We start from the raw sequence: 16,435 nt of genomic DNA, 5'->3' as shown, positions 1-16,435 counted from the left end.
GTTAATAATGGTCTAGAGATGTTACAGTAACTAAAACTGCAAATAGGCTAGTAACCCCCAGGTCATTTTGGAGAAACATTTAAGACTATTCCAAACTACAAGAAATGCTTACCTAGCTGAAATGGGAGGCAGTTCTGTCCCCACTGACCTATGAAAGTCAAGGGCCTAAGTCGGACTACTTCACAAGTATCCCTTCCAAGTTCCAGCTTTTGTTTTTCTGGGACATTGGACTTCTCCAAAGACACTGAAAACAAGAGGCCTAAATAGTGCTTTATAATATATCCGTCAACATATAACACAGTGTTATTGTAGGCAACTTGATAAACAACACGAATTAAATGGCAGGAAAAAAGTATCATTCCAAGGTCCACTGGCTTTGCATTTGTCTCATGGATCAATCTCTAAAGTTCTGTTTGCCTCTTGGTTAACGTGCTCATGTTCCAGTATACAGAGTAAGCTCTTCGGATCCCAGAAAGTTTCTAAAACTGAGTAAAAGTGCTTCCACCAAATGCTTTTGAAAAATTCTTATACAATTTTTGTTTTCTTTCTTAAGAGCCCAACTTCTCTGTACCTATGGTGCTCACTCCAACCAGGATATAGTCTCCTTCTCTCAAATGTACAACTTACCGGGGCTTAATTCTCTTCTGCTAGGAAAAAGAGAAAACACCAACAAATACGTATCTGTGAAGACAGGACTCCTGGCCTGTGCTTCCATGTGCACCCCTGATGATATTAATTCTGGCCCCCACAAAGACAGCTACACCTGAGGCTGGCCAATCCTGCCTCGTAGCCCACTCCCAAGGGCTGTCGGGCTGTCTCAGTGCAGGAACAGTGGTGTCCGCACACCAGCAGCATCGGCTTCACCTGGGAACTCGTCTGAAATGCACATTCTTGGGCCCCCTCCCAGAACGGTATCAAAAACTCGGGGGGGTGGGGCCCAGTTGCCCAGGTGACCAATACCAAGTCTAACCAATGTTTGTCCACTCAGAGCCTGCAGGTGGCAGTAAAAGCCGGCTAGAAGGACAGGAGCAGGCAGCTCAAGTTGTGTTACAGAGAACCTGCCTGCCTGACCACACGGGTCCTGAACAGCCCGCCCAGCCTCCTCCAGTAAGTCCAAAGGTCATAGGACATCTCAACTTTGAACAGGAAGCTGAATGAAATTCTCACAGCCCAGAAGTAAACACATTAAACCTACAATTTTCAGGGATGCAATCGATATTTAATTATTTTGAAGGTTTCTGTGTTTAATACAGTGAGGATACAAACACACCTCAAGAATGAAAATGTCAGAGCACCTGGGTGGCTTAGTCGTTAAGGGTCTACCTTCAGCTCAGGTCATGATCCCAGGCTCCTGGGATCAAGCTGCGCATCGGGCTCCCTGCTCAGCGGGAAGCCTGCTACTCCCTCTCCCACTCCCCCTGCTTGTGTTCCCTCTCTCACTGTCTCTCTCTCTCTGTCAAATAATAGATAAATAAAAATCTTAAAAAAAAAATAAAAAAAGAATGAAAATGTCAATACCGGTTAAACAGAACGAAATAAGAAACTCAAATTATCATCAGCCCTTGTGTGTACCTGAATCATAACAATGCCCTTCATTCTGAAAGAATGATTAGAGTTCCTACCCTCAAAATCTCATCGAATTGGTGTGACAAAGGCAAGAAGGGGATTTTTCTAACGTAAAGCATGTATCCACGTAGGCCTTTGCTAGATTCTGCCAAAACCCTGAATTTTGCTTTAATGGTTTTAGTATACAGACATGTGTAGGGAGGATGTGGACCAATGGGAACTCTCATAAACTGCAGGTGGGAGTATAAGTCGGTATAACCACTTCGAAAAACCGGTTAGCAGCATGTACTAAAGCTGAACGTACAGGTACCCAGAACCAGCAACTCCACTCCTGGGTATACACCTCAGGGAAATGAGTGCCTCAGTCTACCAAAAGCCTCATAAAAGAATGTTCTTAGAAGTGTAACTCACAATAGTTACAAACTGGAAACAATCCAAATGCCCACCGACAGTGGAGGAAATAAACATGGATGTTCACACAGTAAAGTATACAGCAATGAAAACACCAACCAACCAATAAACCAAACCACTGCTACACACAATATGGATGAATTTCACAGATATAATGCTGCGTGAAAGAAGCCAGACCTAAAGGAGTACACACTTATCCAAACAGGCAAAACAAATCTCTAGAGACAGAGGTTACTAAGGCTATCTAGCAACAGGCATGAGCTTGCTGAAAAAGTTCTACACCTTGACTTGGGGGATCATTACAGGGGTGTGTACATATGTATACATAATGAAAATACAAGGGTGTATTCATTGAATTGCACTTAAATTTGTATACTGTATGCTATACCTCTTTATAAAGGAAGAACAAGTTAAACGTACACACAAAAATTATTCTTGACGGACTGTCACATAATAATTTTCAATATTCATCAAAAAAGTCGAGGTTGCTGGGTAACTGTAACATCATCAGAGTATTATTTGCGGTAAAAATAATGCATTTGCTGAGCTAAATCTAAAAATTAAATGCAGTGCGCAAAGGATTTTCCTTATTTCCAATGTTATGCCATCACATCAATGTATCATCCTGTAAGAGGGCCAAACTTTTCTGACTTGCACTCCCTAGTCCCAAACTCCTTTTATTCTGACACTTACTGGAGCCCATCATGTGCGGACGGGCTCATGGATGTTGGATGACTATCCATTTTTTACAAGCCCCTGCAGACCCTGGACGGTTCCTCATCACCCAGGGGGAGGCTGAAAAGGCTTGGCGCCAGCATTCCTTCATGATCTACCCACCTGAATTTCTTTGGACCACCTTTGTCCTAACCCCTATCACCATCTGGCTTCCCTCCTGCATGCCCACCCAAGGCCCGGCCCAGGGCTGGGGCCCAGTTAAAAAAGTGCAGTGTCCGAGCTTTTTCCGGGTCCACTGGATCCGATCCAGTGGGAAGCCAGAGGGGGCCAGCTGCCGAGTGCAGAGAGCAGGGGACAGCAAACTGCGCCCTAAAGCAGACACTCCAGGGCCCCACAGCGTGCCGCGAGACCCTGAGCCCATGTCGTTCCCCGCAGGCCTGGGCCACTCCTGCGGCCCACCCCAGGAGAGGTAATACGCTCGGTGCGTTTCTGCGCTTTCGGATTTGGGGTGTGAAAACGGCAGCTAGCTGTAACCAGCGACCAAGATGAGGCGAAACGCTTTGGGAAGGGAATCCCGTCCCGGACCCGGGTCCGAGGGGCGCGCACCACCACTGCCCACGGCGCGTGGCTCCGCGGGGTTACCGCGACCCCGCGCGTCGGGCCGCGGGCGCCGAGGGCCGACGGGGGGCGCGCCCCGCCGCTCCAGGTGGAAGTCCGGCCGCGCGCCGTCCTCGTCGGCCGCTCCGCGCGCTCTCGGGCCGGGCGGGGCGAGCAGGAGGCCGGGCGGGCAGGAAGCCGGGCGAGGCGCGCCGCCGCCCGGGGCGGGCGTGTTTACCTGGAAGCAGGAATACATGTTGCCGGGCGCGAGCCCCGTTCCCGCAGTCCATGCCGCCTGCGTTCTCCGCGGGGCGCGAGCCCGACGCCTCCAGGCACGGCGGCGGCAGGCCTCACCCGCGGGGCGCGGGGCCTGCTAGGAGCCGGAGGAAAATGGCGGGAGAAAGGTCTATTCCGGGTAGCGCGGCGCGCCGAGGCGCCGGCAGAGCCCGGGAGGCGGCCCGCGGGGACGAGTTTACTTTCGTTTCCGGAGCCAGCCACCCGCGCCTGTTAAGTTTTTAAATTTAGCGTCAGGCCGAGGCGGCCCGAGTGGTGGCGCGTCGCCCGCAGGCAGGGGAAGGGTCGCGCGGCCTCTCTCCCCTCCGCGGCGCGGCCAGTTGGTAGGTGCTCACCGAGGGCGCCGAGTGACGCGGCGCGCGGGGCGGCCACCCTGGGACGCGGAGGCGGGAGGGGTCGCCTCCGGCCCGCGGCGTGGTGGCGCGGCCGGCCGGGAGGTTCCCAGGTGCGAGAGCGGGGGAGGCCGGGTCCCCGGGGAGCGGAGCCCCAGAACCGAGGAACCGCCACCCCTGGAGCGCTGGAGGATTCGCGCACACCCAGCAGGGAGGAAGAGCCTGCGGCAGGTCCATGTTTAGGGCAACAGCTCTCCGATCCTGAGCCGGCTGTCACTCTTGTCAGTGTATCTTGCTCATCAGTTGCGTTCTGCGTTGGAATTAATGTCGTAACGCATTGTCATCAGTCCTCAAATCGGGTTTAGCCCTCACCACTAAACAGAAGTGTATACAATTTGAGGCTCAAAATACGAATTTGTTATTTTGGAAGATTCTTAGTAATGAGTGAAAACTTGCATTTGAAAAGCGATGTTTAGAAAGAGCCATGAAATTTGGGGATTTAAACTTTGAAAAATAAAATTTTGTTTGAAAAAGTGGTGCCTGATACAAGGTTTTTAAAAGGAAGATAATAAATGCGTCTCTCATACTTTAAAGAAAAATAGGTCTCCCTCCTCCCCCAGATCCCCAATCCTCCTCCCCAGGGGCGGTTACTGTTAACAGTTTCTCTTCTGTTCTTCCAAAATTTTTCCATGCACATACAAGTCCATGTCTTACTTTTTTGCACAAGTGGAAGAATAATATTACATAACTTTTAATGCACTTCACTTTTCTTGAAGAGAGTTAAATCTGGCAGTACTAGATCTCGGCCTTCTGAAAAGGGTTTTAATTTCAATTCCATTTCCCATGGGGGGTGGCAAATGCAGTTGAAGTCGACTGCAGAGCACACCTCTCTGGCTGAGGAGGGACATCCAGGTGCCAACGCTGGAACAGGCAACAGATTAGTATTTCTCTGATCTCTTTCCTCCCCCCAGAATATACCATGGGAAAAGTTATGGTGTGTAAGCTAAATCCTTAGGCACACCATAATCATTACTAACAGCTACAAGAGAAACGTTACCCACAGTTCCCTCGCTCTGACATGCAGAGTTGTTTTCATTCTTCTCTGATCCTTTCCAGCCGTTGGCTGTATGAATATGTATTTGTTATGTGGTTGTTTTCACAGAGTAAAGACAATTTTGTCTGCTTTTCTCCCTTAACATTGTATAAACATGTTTTCCATGGCATCCAGAATATTGTTAATGGAGACATTATTTCACACCGCTAATGTACCAAGGTTACTTAACCATTCCCTAGTGTGCAATCTTTAGGTTATTTCAAACTGTTATTATAAATAATGCTTCAGTGCATACTGTCCGTGGACTTGGCTGAAGTTCAAAGAAAGGAACTAGATGTACACATAGCAACATGGATGCTTCATATCAAGAGGAAAAAAAAGTTAGATGCAGGACTAGATTTACAGCAGAATACCAAGTAGATAAATTAAAAACACACACAAAACAACACTGTATCTTTTGTTTTAAAGATTTTATTTATTCATCTGACAGAGAGAGCAAGAGAGCATAAGCAGGGGGAACAGTAGAGGGAGAGGGAGAAGCAGGGCTCCCGCAGAGCAGGCAGCCTGATGCGGGGCTCCATCCCAGGACCCTGGGATCATGACCTGAGCCGAAGGCAGACACTTAACCATCTGAGCCACCCAGGCGCCCCATCACTGTATCTTTTATAAGGATACATGCACCTTTAAGACCATGTACCAAACACATAAGGAATGGTCTTCAAAATGGAGGGGAATGGGATAAAGGACAGATAAGGAATGAGGGGGCAAGAAAAATCAAGAGAGGGACCAGGGTACACATGGGCAACTGTCAACTGTGTCTTGTGAATGAGAGTATAATTAATTCTCTGACATTTAGGTCCAGGGACAAAAACTTTTTTTTAATGTGTTGCAACAAACATTTCTAAAAAATTTCCTTTATCCACTTAAAAAAATTTATTTAGGTACCTTCTTGGAAGGCATACCAGTGGTGATATAGGAAAACAACTTGTCCTCAGGGTAAATAAAATCCAAGGTATTAAGCTTGGAACACAGGGACCTTGCGTTCTGGTCCTCACTTGCCCCTCCAGCCACACTTCCCACTGCCTCCCACCCTCTCCACGGTCTGGCCACGAGGACCTGCCCTTGTCACGTCTAGCGCTTGACAACGGTTCCCAAATCCAGGGCTCCCCTGCCCCCCCACTAGCCTCATTCCTTCACCTTCTCTCTCTCTCACCCTCCACCACCGGTTGGCCAACTCTTACTCATCCACCAGGGGAGCCTGGGTGGCTCAGTCGTTAAAGCGTCTGCCTTTGGCTCAGGTCATGATCCCAGGGTCCTGGGATCGAGCCCCGCATCGGGCTCCCTGCTCGGCGGGAAGCCTGCTTCTCCCTCTCCCACTCCCCCTGCTTGTGTTCCCTCTCGCTGTCTCTCTCTCTCTGTCAAAATAAAGAAATAAAACCTTAAAAAAAAAAAAAGAAAAAGAACTTACTCATCCACCAGGTCTTAGACAATTCCTTCTCTACAGCACTTCTCCTGCTGCCCCCCAACACTTCCCCAAGAATGAGTGAGATGCCTCCAGTCTTCCCAGTTATGTCACTAGGTAGTGGAGCCATAATCCTCCTTCAGTTCCTTGAGGAAGGAAGCATCTAGTAATTCACCACTTTATCCTCAAAAAATAACAATGGCTCTCTCTCAGTACTAACTGTGACAGCACTGTGCTAAACACTTAACTCAGATGATCTCTTTCCATCCTCCACAGCCTTAAGGGGAAGTATTAGTGTGATCCCCGCATTTTACAGAGGAAGAATGTAAAGTTTAGAGAGATCAACTAATTGCCCAAAATGCCCAATCAAGAAGTGGCTGAGCAGGAATACCAACCCAGAAGGAGCTCTTCATCTTCCCTCCCTCCTTCCCTGGTGTCCAAGCCTAGGGCAAAGCTTACCAGCACAGCATGAGCTTAGCATGGGTCTTCTGAATAAACATGTATGTGGGTAGATAGGCAGTTATGGCACAGTATGACTTGTGGTATTCTTAAGTTTGATAAATAAGAACAAATGGATTACACCCTGTATACCATAAAATATTCCACAAATTAATTTTTATACTAGTCACGCTAACATGCAAAGAGACAAGCAGGTCATTCTCCAAAGAACAAGAAACAACAAGTAGAGAATTGAGTGAAGAGTCATAGAAGCTCTTCTAAATGCCAGAAGCAAGAGATGTTCGTTTTCTAGTTTAAAAAAGAAAAAAAAAGAAAGGGACTGGGGGAAAAAAATAAGTTCAGAGTCAAAGGACCTTTAGCAATGCTTAGTGGTGGCCAGAGCAGGAAAAGTTCTAACTAAGGGTAGAGAAAGGATTTTTCTCTCTCAGAGATTATTAAAAACTTATGAGGATGCTTTTTTCAAAACAAAATGCAAATGCAAAATTGCATTTATCATCACTTTTATCATAAGAAAAGATTGTTGCCTTGTTTTTGTCTTGTTGCCAAATGTTCATCTTAGTGACACCAGGGAAGGCAAGATCAGGCATAAGCCAGGGAGGGGGTAAAGGATCAGATCTCACAAGAGCCAGTTGTTTAGAAAGGGGACCAAAGAGTACTAGTGAACCATCCTTTCTGGGGAGAGTATTTCCTTTATGTTCACTCTCTTAACCTACCCAGCCTAAAAGTGGATTGTGCTTGTTGCAAAGGGGCAGTGGGCACACATAAACCAGTGAGATCTGCCAGTTCTGGAATAAGAATGTGTGAGACCAAGGCAGAAGAAAAATTATTAGATTTCCTAGAGCCCACTGACAAGTCCTTGAAACAGGAAGAGTGACGTTCCCCTAGGGACTCAACTGCCTCCCTGTTAATACTTCGCTAAGGGCAAAAGGCAATTCTAGTCCAACTCCCCTCCCCCCAAGCCTCCACCCCCAGGATCCTGTAAGTCTACTTTAACATATAAAAATTCCTTTAGAAATTTCCTTTGTCTGTACACCCCAAGAGATGTGTTGGCAATCACCCCCTATGTATGTGGCCCACCGATATACATCTCAAGGGTCTCATGACTAAGGTTTTATTAGGTGGTAAAAATGGCCTTTCCCTAACAATAGCTAGTCCCCTCAAGGTCCTGGAAACCTTGCTTCCAAAATTCCTTAGAAACTTATGCTATCCCTAACCCTCTCCCAACTTGAAAGTAGACATCCGGCCGCTCCTCCTGAACCCAGTGCAGCTCTTTTTGCCCACAGGTCCTGTCCCCATGCACCTTTTTGCACCAAAGACGTCTCAAAAATTCTTTCTTGGCCACTGGCTTCGAATCCTAACGTCTTTCCTACATCAAGAATAACTGAAGCTACAAGGAAAGGAAGAAGAGCAACCCCTGACATGGAGAAGCTGCCCTGGGGCTCACAGCTGGACCATGTGACTCTCCCAGGAGACATAAACAATTTCCCAGAATACCAGCCTCACACAAGGCTGCCCTGAGACCAGAATAAAATGACACAATGCCAGGCCACTTCGTGATTTTGGCAAAGCGCAGACAAAAATGGGTCACTGTGGCATCCACAAAATGCCGCACACCTCCCCTCTCAGCCAAAATGAGTGACTGCTACTTCTTTACTATTTCTGGCTTGCTTTCTCCTCATTCCAGCTTCCCCTTCCTGTAGATAAGATTCATTGAGATACCCAATCCCGGAACTGCCCCACTTTCCAACAGCACCCAGTCTGGAGACAATTCCTGTTTCCTTAGACTCTCCCACAAGTCACCCAACCAAAACCCAAACTCCAAAGCTTCCTTCTAACACCCTCTTACTAAGACCCGTGAGTTTCCATAGCGTGTTTTCACCCTCCCTGCAACAAGTAACAAACCGAACTTGTTCAGCTATCAGTGTGTTCCCGGTAGTCTTTTGCTGAAGCCTATTGACACCATGTTTACACATTTCAGTCTGTGTGTGTGTATACAGTTATAAACATTACATATATTTACATAAAATCAAGGTAGCAAGAAAATTCAGGCAACGCAAGCTCCAAAATCTACTTTTGTGCCTGAAATATCTGTAGAGATAGGCTACCAGGATCAAATGAGTTAGATAATCATATGATTACATATTTTGCTGCATGAAAGCCTGAGCAATCACCATACACTTCAGAAAATTTTAATAACTTGATGTCCTGTTCACTTAATTTGCTTTTATATATGCTATTAATATTTTCTATAGTGCAGTGCTTTTGAAATGTGTTTTTTTAAGCGATGAATTACCTAGCAAGTCAATTAATTGAGAAATGCTAAAATGTTGGCTATTTTTCATTACTACATTTATTTTCAAAAGCAGGATACACACTCATATAGAAAGTATGACCACGACTAAGAAGAATGAAAAAAAGACTGGTGACTAAAGTCTAACCCTTTGTTCTTTAATTATTTTGGTTAATATTTCAATTTGATGATAGAAATATTATTAATTTCTAGTTTCATTTTACTCTGTGCTTCCTTCTATCTGTTTAAACAATAATATTCTGGTTCCTTTTTGGTCCTGCTTCCTTTTACCAACGGTCTCACAATTAAGAGGCTTACGGATATATATTCATAGATAACATCAAAGCAGAACATTTCTGCTGCTCTCTGCCTACAAGTAAAATACTCTTCAAATAGTAGAGATATTTTATTAACTCACCCTGTCAAACGATCTGAGAGTAGGAACTGCAACTGCTAAATGTGGCTAATGCATTGCAAAAGATTAACAATTTTTCCTGGTAATGTGACTTCCACCCAACGTTTTGCTCAACAGCAAATATTAATAATATTGGTTATTTAAAGAGGAACTTCTGCATCTTCTACAGAATATTTAATTTCACATAAATTGTTCTACTTACGTTGACTATGTAACATTTCTGAGATCTTAGACTCTTCTTCATAGTCCATGAAATATCCTTAATTCTTTAAGAATCTAATGAAAGGACTGTCCATTAAAGGTGCTTATCATTTCTCTATTTTTAGCATAAACATGAAGCACACTATTTAAAAAAATTCATCAAAGTCTCTAGACAGAACAAATGAATGTTGCTAGTTCATGAATACCCCTAATTCTTTAAGAGCTTAATAAAATTAATAAAACAGTTGTCTTTTTAAAAGTGCTTATACTTTTTTATTTTTTAGCATAAATATTAAATGCACTTAAAAAAAAGCCTATCAAAACTTCTAGACAGAACAAATGAATCCCATGTATTTCTTATCAAGATCATGCCAGAGGTAAAGAAGGTGTAGCCAAATAAGTACCCCTTGTTCTGCAGTTGGGAAAAAAACAAAGAGATTTAAAAAAAAAATTAACATTGACTTAAACTGTGAAAGAACTGCCCTAAACTTAAAGACGGCAGTTTTTTTTTTTCTAAGATTTTATTTATTTATTTGACAGAGAGAGACACAGCGAGAGAGGGAACACAAGCAGGGGGAGCGGGAGAGGAAGAAGCAGGCTTCCTGCCAAGCAGGGAGCCTGGTGTGGTGCGGAGGGGGGAGGGGGGCAGTGCTTGATCCCAGGATGCTGGGATCATGACCTGAGCCTAAGGCAGACGCTTAAGGACTGAGCCACCCAGGTGCCCCAAGACTGCCGTTTTTATTCCACAGCTTTGGCAATATTGACTAAACTGTGACTAAATTGACTAAAATGTGACAAGCCTATAATGAAACAGATTCCGTCATCTTTCTTGTAGGTGGGAGCCATCGAGACATGTTTCCATTTATTTAAAATGTAGCTTAAAATAAAAACAATATTAAGAAGTATGAACAAGGGGGCGCCTGGGTGGCTCAGTCAGGTAAGCCTCTGCTTTAGGCTCAGGGTCCTGGGATCAAGCCCCAGCCTGCATTGGGCTCTCTGCTCAGTGGGGAGTCGGCTTCTCCTTCTTCCTTTCCCTCTGCCTCTGCCCCCACTCATGCTCACACGCACTCTCTCTCAAATAAATAAATAAAATCTAAAAAAAAAAAAAAAGAAGAAATATGAACAAGGTATGGTGCAGTGCTTCTGGCTTCCGAGATAAACACCAAGACAGAAGAGAGCTTTACAGCTGAATTTATGTTCAAATTGCTCAAATATCAGTATGGATTGGGATGAAGGAGGTATAACTTTGGGGACAAAAGAAAAATGATAATGCTTTCAGCTTCTCACATAATTGTAACAGTATGCTAAATAAAGAAGCACAGCTTAAGATAATGATTAAAAGAAGTGGCCAAATTTTTAGTCCTCCCTTTTGTGAAGTTTTTTGTTATATTTGTTTTGGGGTTTTGTGCTTATTTCTATGACGTCAGTCTATTTGCTGTCCCTTCCTTTTGTGATTTCTAACATCAAATATATCTTCTGTGAGTCATCTTATAAATGGCATCCCTAGTGCAATCACGTACAACCCAAAAGTGATATTTCTATGGTTTCTTCCCGGAATTATTTATTTCACAATCTTCTAGCTTTTAAAAAACCTGAACTACTTCATTTATGATCCTCATAACACAAACTAGATCCAGGTACCTTTTTTGGAATAAGTACAGAAAGGCATTGTTGATTTCCTTAGGTGCCAGGAGTAGTAGTCCCTGCTTCTATGTTGGAAGGTTTGAAGTGAGAAATAAATGAAATGTACCAGATACATAACCCTCCTGCCTGGGTGGCAGAGCCAACTCCACCAGGGACTTTTATTCCCTAAACTGGGTGGCTCCAGAAATAAAATTTCAGGGCCCATCACATTGATCCTGTTACTCTTCTCCCGAAGTTTTATGTTGTAAACCAAATGATCCTGTAATTTATTTTCTGACCTCCTTTACGATTTCATTTTCCATGTTGGATAAATAAGTGAGCTCAGCAGAGGTGCATGTTTTGATGATTTTACCTAGATTAGCTCTATTAAGTCTATAAATTGTAACCAGAGGCTCATTTCTTAACTTGTGCTACAATCCTCTGGGATGGATTCCTAAAAGTGAGTTGGAGGCTCTTGGTCTAATGGCTTGTAGAGCCAGAGGACGACTGGGCCTTGTAAGGAGAAAGCATAAGTTAGAATGCCTGCTTTCTAAAAAGAGAAGCTTCTGATAAAAGGCAGGAAATAGCCTACGAATGCAGTAACAATCTCCTGGTTTTGAATCTGGGGGCTTGGTCTCTCTCCCTCTTGATGTGGGCCCAATCTAAATTAATCTACAGTATTTATTGACATCTACTCTGTGCCAGACACTGTCCTGGTTGTTTGGGCTCTATCGGTAAACAAAACCGACGACAATACCTGCCTTCCTGGAGCTTACATCGAGTAGAGGGAAACAGACAAATAATACACATAGCAAATAAATTCTGTAGTACAACCGAGGAGGGCTAGCACTATGGAGGAAAGAAATACAGCAGGGAAAGGGGGGTTGTGAGGATGAGGGGGCCTGCAATTGTCAATCAAGAAGTCAGAGCGGGCCTCGTGAAGAAGGTAACATTTGAGCTAAGACTTGAAGGAAGAAAGGCAATTAGGCAGGTACATATCCAAGGGAAGGGTGTTCCAGGCACAGGCAACAGCTAATGGGAAGGCCCACGCTGCCCCTCCCATGGCACATTCAAGGACAGCAGAAGAGACCGTGTGCCGTAAGTGGAGTAAGCGGGGGTTGGGGGAGGTAGTAAGCGGTGAGGTTAGAAAAGTGAGGATCTTGCCCGCCACTGAAGGGGGATGAATAGGATCCCTCAGAGGGCTGACCAGCGAGTGCTAAGAGGGTGCAAAAATGCATCAGAAAAGGACTTTGATCAACAGGTGGCCAAGGGAAAATGGTAGGACAACCAAGAGTCCTTGAAGCTACAAATCTGAAAGAAGCCCAGTGTTGCTCAGAATATTTTCACTGTAATCCACAGGAAGAAATACATTTTACAGCATGACCCGGCATTCATACAAAAGGCACACACAACTAAAGGTTTTCACAAACCAAGACTTCCATGCAATACTACTTATCTGCAGTTGAAAGAACATTGCCATCAGTAATGTGATCCTTTTGACTCCTCCCTAACACATGGATGACGTAATCAAGGTCATTAACGCTGAGCCTGCTTTGGCCAAACACCACCTAGGGCCTAATGACTTTAAACAGGGAACCACCATTAGCTCATTAATCAAAATCCAATGTATTTATAAGATTTTCTGCTTTCATGGCAGCTGTCATATAAAAATACTGTGTGGGTTGGATTGCTTTTAGGAAATGTAAAACATGTGAGATTTGGGTACATCATCTCTGACAGGCAGCCAATATTTATGGTAGTTGGCTAAAGAGATTTTTCTTCAAAAAACACATGGTTAATGTTTCCAAAAAAGCATAGATGTAACCCTAATTAGTAAATTTGCTAATAGATATTTGTTCATTATCTCCAGACCAATCTTTATGTGTGTGTGTATATATATATATTTTTTTTTAGATAATACAAATTTTAGAACTGTCTCTCAAAATGTTTTGACAGTTTCTCAAAATGTTTAAGAGCAGCTTGTTTTATGAACATATAAGCACTGGTACTTTTCTGGCCTGTTAAATTGCTCTTTCAGAACTCAAAATTTGCTTTCAACGAGATTATAGTTTTAAATATTTTTTCTCCTGCAAAAAGTTCTTAGATTTGCCACTGGATATGTTCAAGTCTATTTGTTTGTAACTTATTTATTTTACAAGTGGAAGTTTGTAACTTTTTTTTTAAAGATTTTATTTGACAGAAAGAGAAAGAGAGAGAGAGGGAACACAAGCAGGGGGAGTGGGAGAGGGAGAAGGAGGCTTCCCGCTGAGCAGGGAGCCCACTGCCCGTGTGTGTTGGGGGGGGGCTCCATCCCAGGGCCTAAGGCAGAAGCTTAACGACTGAGCCACTGAGGCGCCCAGGAGTCTGTAACTCTTAATCCCCTTTACCTATTTCATACATCCTCCCATCTACTTCCTCTCTGGCAACCACCAGTTTCTCTTGTATATTTAAGAGTCTGTTTCTTTTTGGTTTGTTTTTTCATTTATTTTGTTTATTAGATTCTACATATAAGTGAAATCATATGATATTTGTCTTTCTCGGTCTGAATTATTTCACTAAGCATAATGCCATCTAGGGCCATTCATGTCACAAACGGCAGGATTTCATTTTCTTATGGCTGAGTAATATTCCATTATGTATATATGTATACACGCAAACCACCTCTTTATCCATTCATCTATCAAAGGACACTTGGGTCCTACCATATCTTAGTTATTGTAAATGATGCCATAATAAACATAGGGGTGCATAAATCCTTGCAAATTAGTGTTGTTGTTTTCTTTTGAGTGAATATCCAGTAGTGGAATTATTGGATCATATAGTATTTTCATTTTTAATTTTTTGAGGAACCATACTATTTTCCATAGTAGTTACACCAATTTACATTCCCACCAACAGTGCACAAGGGTTCCCTTTTCTCCACATCCTCACTAATACTTGTTATTTCTGGTCTTTTTGATACTAGCCATCCTGACTGATGTGAGGTGATATCTCATTATTGTGTTGTTTTGCATTTTCCCGATGATTAGTGAATTTGAGCATCTTTTCATTGGTCTGTGGCCATCTGTATGTCTTCTTTGGAAAAATGTCTATTCATGTTCTATGCCCAGTTTTAATTGAATTATTATTTTTTGGGAGGGGTGTTGAATTGTATAGGTTCTTTATATATTTTGGATATTAACCCCCTTTTGGATACTTGCAATTGGATATTTGCAAATATTTCTCTCATTCAGTAGGTTGCCTTTTTCTTTTTGTGTTTTGTTGTTTTCTTTTTTTATACCAAAAAAAAAAAAGCCTTTTATTTTGGTGTAGTCCCAACAGTTTATTTTTGCTTTTGTTTCCCTTGCCCAAGGAGATGTACACATAAATATGTTGCTGAGGCCAATGTCCAAGAGATTACTGCCTATGTTTTCTTTTGGTTTTATGGTTTCACATCTCACATTTAGGTCTTTAGGTTAAAGTTTTACAGTACACTGGAATCATCCCCTCTGAACCACTTACCACACAGCAGTGTCCAATTTTTTCAACAGTGTTATCCAATGAATCATTCTGCAATGATGGAAATGTTCTATATCTGTGTTTTCTGTTAAGATAACCACTAACTGCTTGTGACTTTTGAGCACTTGCAATGTGGACTGTATGACTGAGAAGATGAAGTTTTAATTTTGTTTATTCCTAATTCATCTAAATCTAAATAGCCACGTGAGACTAATGGCTGCCATATTGGATAGAACAGTTTTACAAAGAAAAGCTGAGCAAGTCACTTCCCCACTTAAACTCCACCAAGTTTCCGATGACCTTTCAAATAAAAATTTAAAGTCCTCAGTTTGATATTTAAAGCCAAAACGAGCTGACCCCTACCTATTACTTCCTCCATGTAACCCCAGCCTCCTTGGTCTTCTTTATATTCCTGCAACATGCCACACTCCTTCCACCCTCAAAGAGCTGATGCAATTGCTCTCTCTGTCAGGAAAGTTCCCTCCATCCCCACCCGATACTCCTCCCACATCCTCCATTTCTCTGGCCAAAGCTTACTTATTTCTTAGGTCTCTTTCTCTTATTGATTCACGTACTCATTCATTCAGCGAGTATTTGTTGAATTCCCACTATGAGCCAGGCATCGTGCTAGTGAGTGACAGTAAAGGCAATAGACCAAGATAAAATGGGCCCTCTGTCCTCATGGAGTTTATAGTCTAGTTAGGATGACAGACTTTTTAAAATAAATAATCAAAATAATAGTAAGTTGTGATAAGCTTCTCAAATCTGGGCTCTGAACCAAACCAGAGAGTAACAGCAGGTGGGGAAAGGATTGTCAATGGATATGACATTTTCAATGAAACCCTGAAGGGAAAGGAGCCACATTCTGTGAGAATAGGAAAAAGGGCACTGGAGAGCACTTATCACAGGTGTAGTTAAAGCTTCCCCCTGTGATTACATATTTATTTAATGTCTGTAAGCTCCATGGGGACAAGGACTCTATTTATCTTGTCCTATTTACTCATAACAAGAGCTTAGTATATAATTGATGCTCAGTAAATGCTTGTTAATAGATAAATAAGTAAGTTTTTTGAAGTCTAAAACACAGAACAATTGCTTTAGGATAATTATAAAAGGAAAAATCATTAGTGATTATTAATTATGATTCACTTTGGCTTATAAAGATAACTTTATCCAAAGATTTTGAACCTTTAAAGTACAAAGTACAAAACAATTTCTCACAAATCAAGAATTTGTAGATGTTCCACAAATTCTCAGAATGTCTTAATGAAGCCACTTTTCCTTGAGTCTCATCTTCATGCCCAAGTTCCTACTAATTATTAAATTAATTTTTTCTTTAAAATTTTTTATTGTTATGTTAATCACCATACATTACATCATTAGTTTTTGATGTAGTGTTCCATGATTCACTGTTTGTGCATAACACACAGTGCTCCACGCAGGACGTGCCCTCTTTAATACCCATCACCAGGCTAACCCATTCCCCCACCCCCTCCCCTCTAGAACGCTCAGTTTGTTTTTCAGAGTCCATCGTTTCTCATGGTTCGTCTCCCCCTCC

General features: G+C 43.0%; 1 protein-coding gene across 9 annotated transcripts in view; it reads right to left on the bottom strand.

Annotated features, from left to right (window-relative positions):
- Nucleotides 1–4,068, bottom strand: part of RNASEH2B (ribonuclease H2 subunit B) — an 87,644-nt gene extending 83,576 nt beyond the window's left edge. For 3 of the 9 annotated variants that reach the window (XM_073894602.1, XM_025874959.2, XM_073894603.1), the window contains exon 1: nucleotides 3,488–4,063. In XM_073894602.1, the coding sequence (XP_073750703.1) occupies nucleotides 3,488–3,539 (52 nt within the window). In that variant the 5' untranslated portion in view covers nucleotides 3,540–4,063. Of the gene's footprint in view, nucleotides 1–3,487 lie in introns of all 9 variants that reach the window. The other 6 variants (XM_073894605.1, XM_025874958.2, XM_025874961.2 and 3 more) reach the window with 6 other exon arrangements.
- Between the last annotated feature and the right edge of the window lie 12,367 nt (nucleotides 4,069–16,435).

The sequence above is a fragment of the Callorhinus ursinus genome, unplaced genomic scaffold, assembly GCF_003265705.2.
Source record: "Callorhinus ursinus isolate GAN/ISIS: 27379988/994484 unplaced genomic scaffold, GSC_fseal_2.0 scaffold7, whole genome shotgun sequence".
NCBI classification, from domain to species: domain Eukaryota; kingdom Metazoa; phylum Chordata; class Mammalia; order Carnivora; family Otariidae; genus Callorhinus; species Callorhinus ursinus.
The sequence above is the reverse complement of the archived record's forward strand: the minus strand, read 5'-3'. Positions and strand labels throughout refer to the sequence as shown.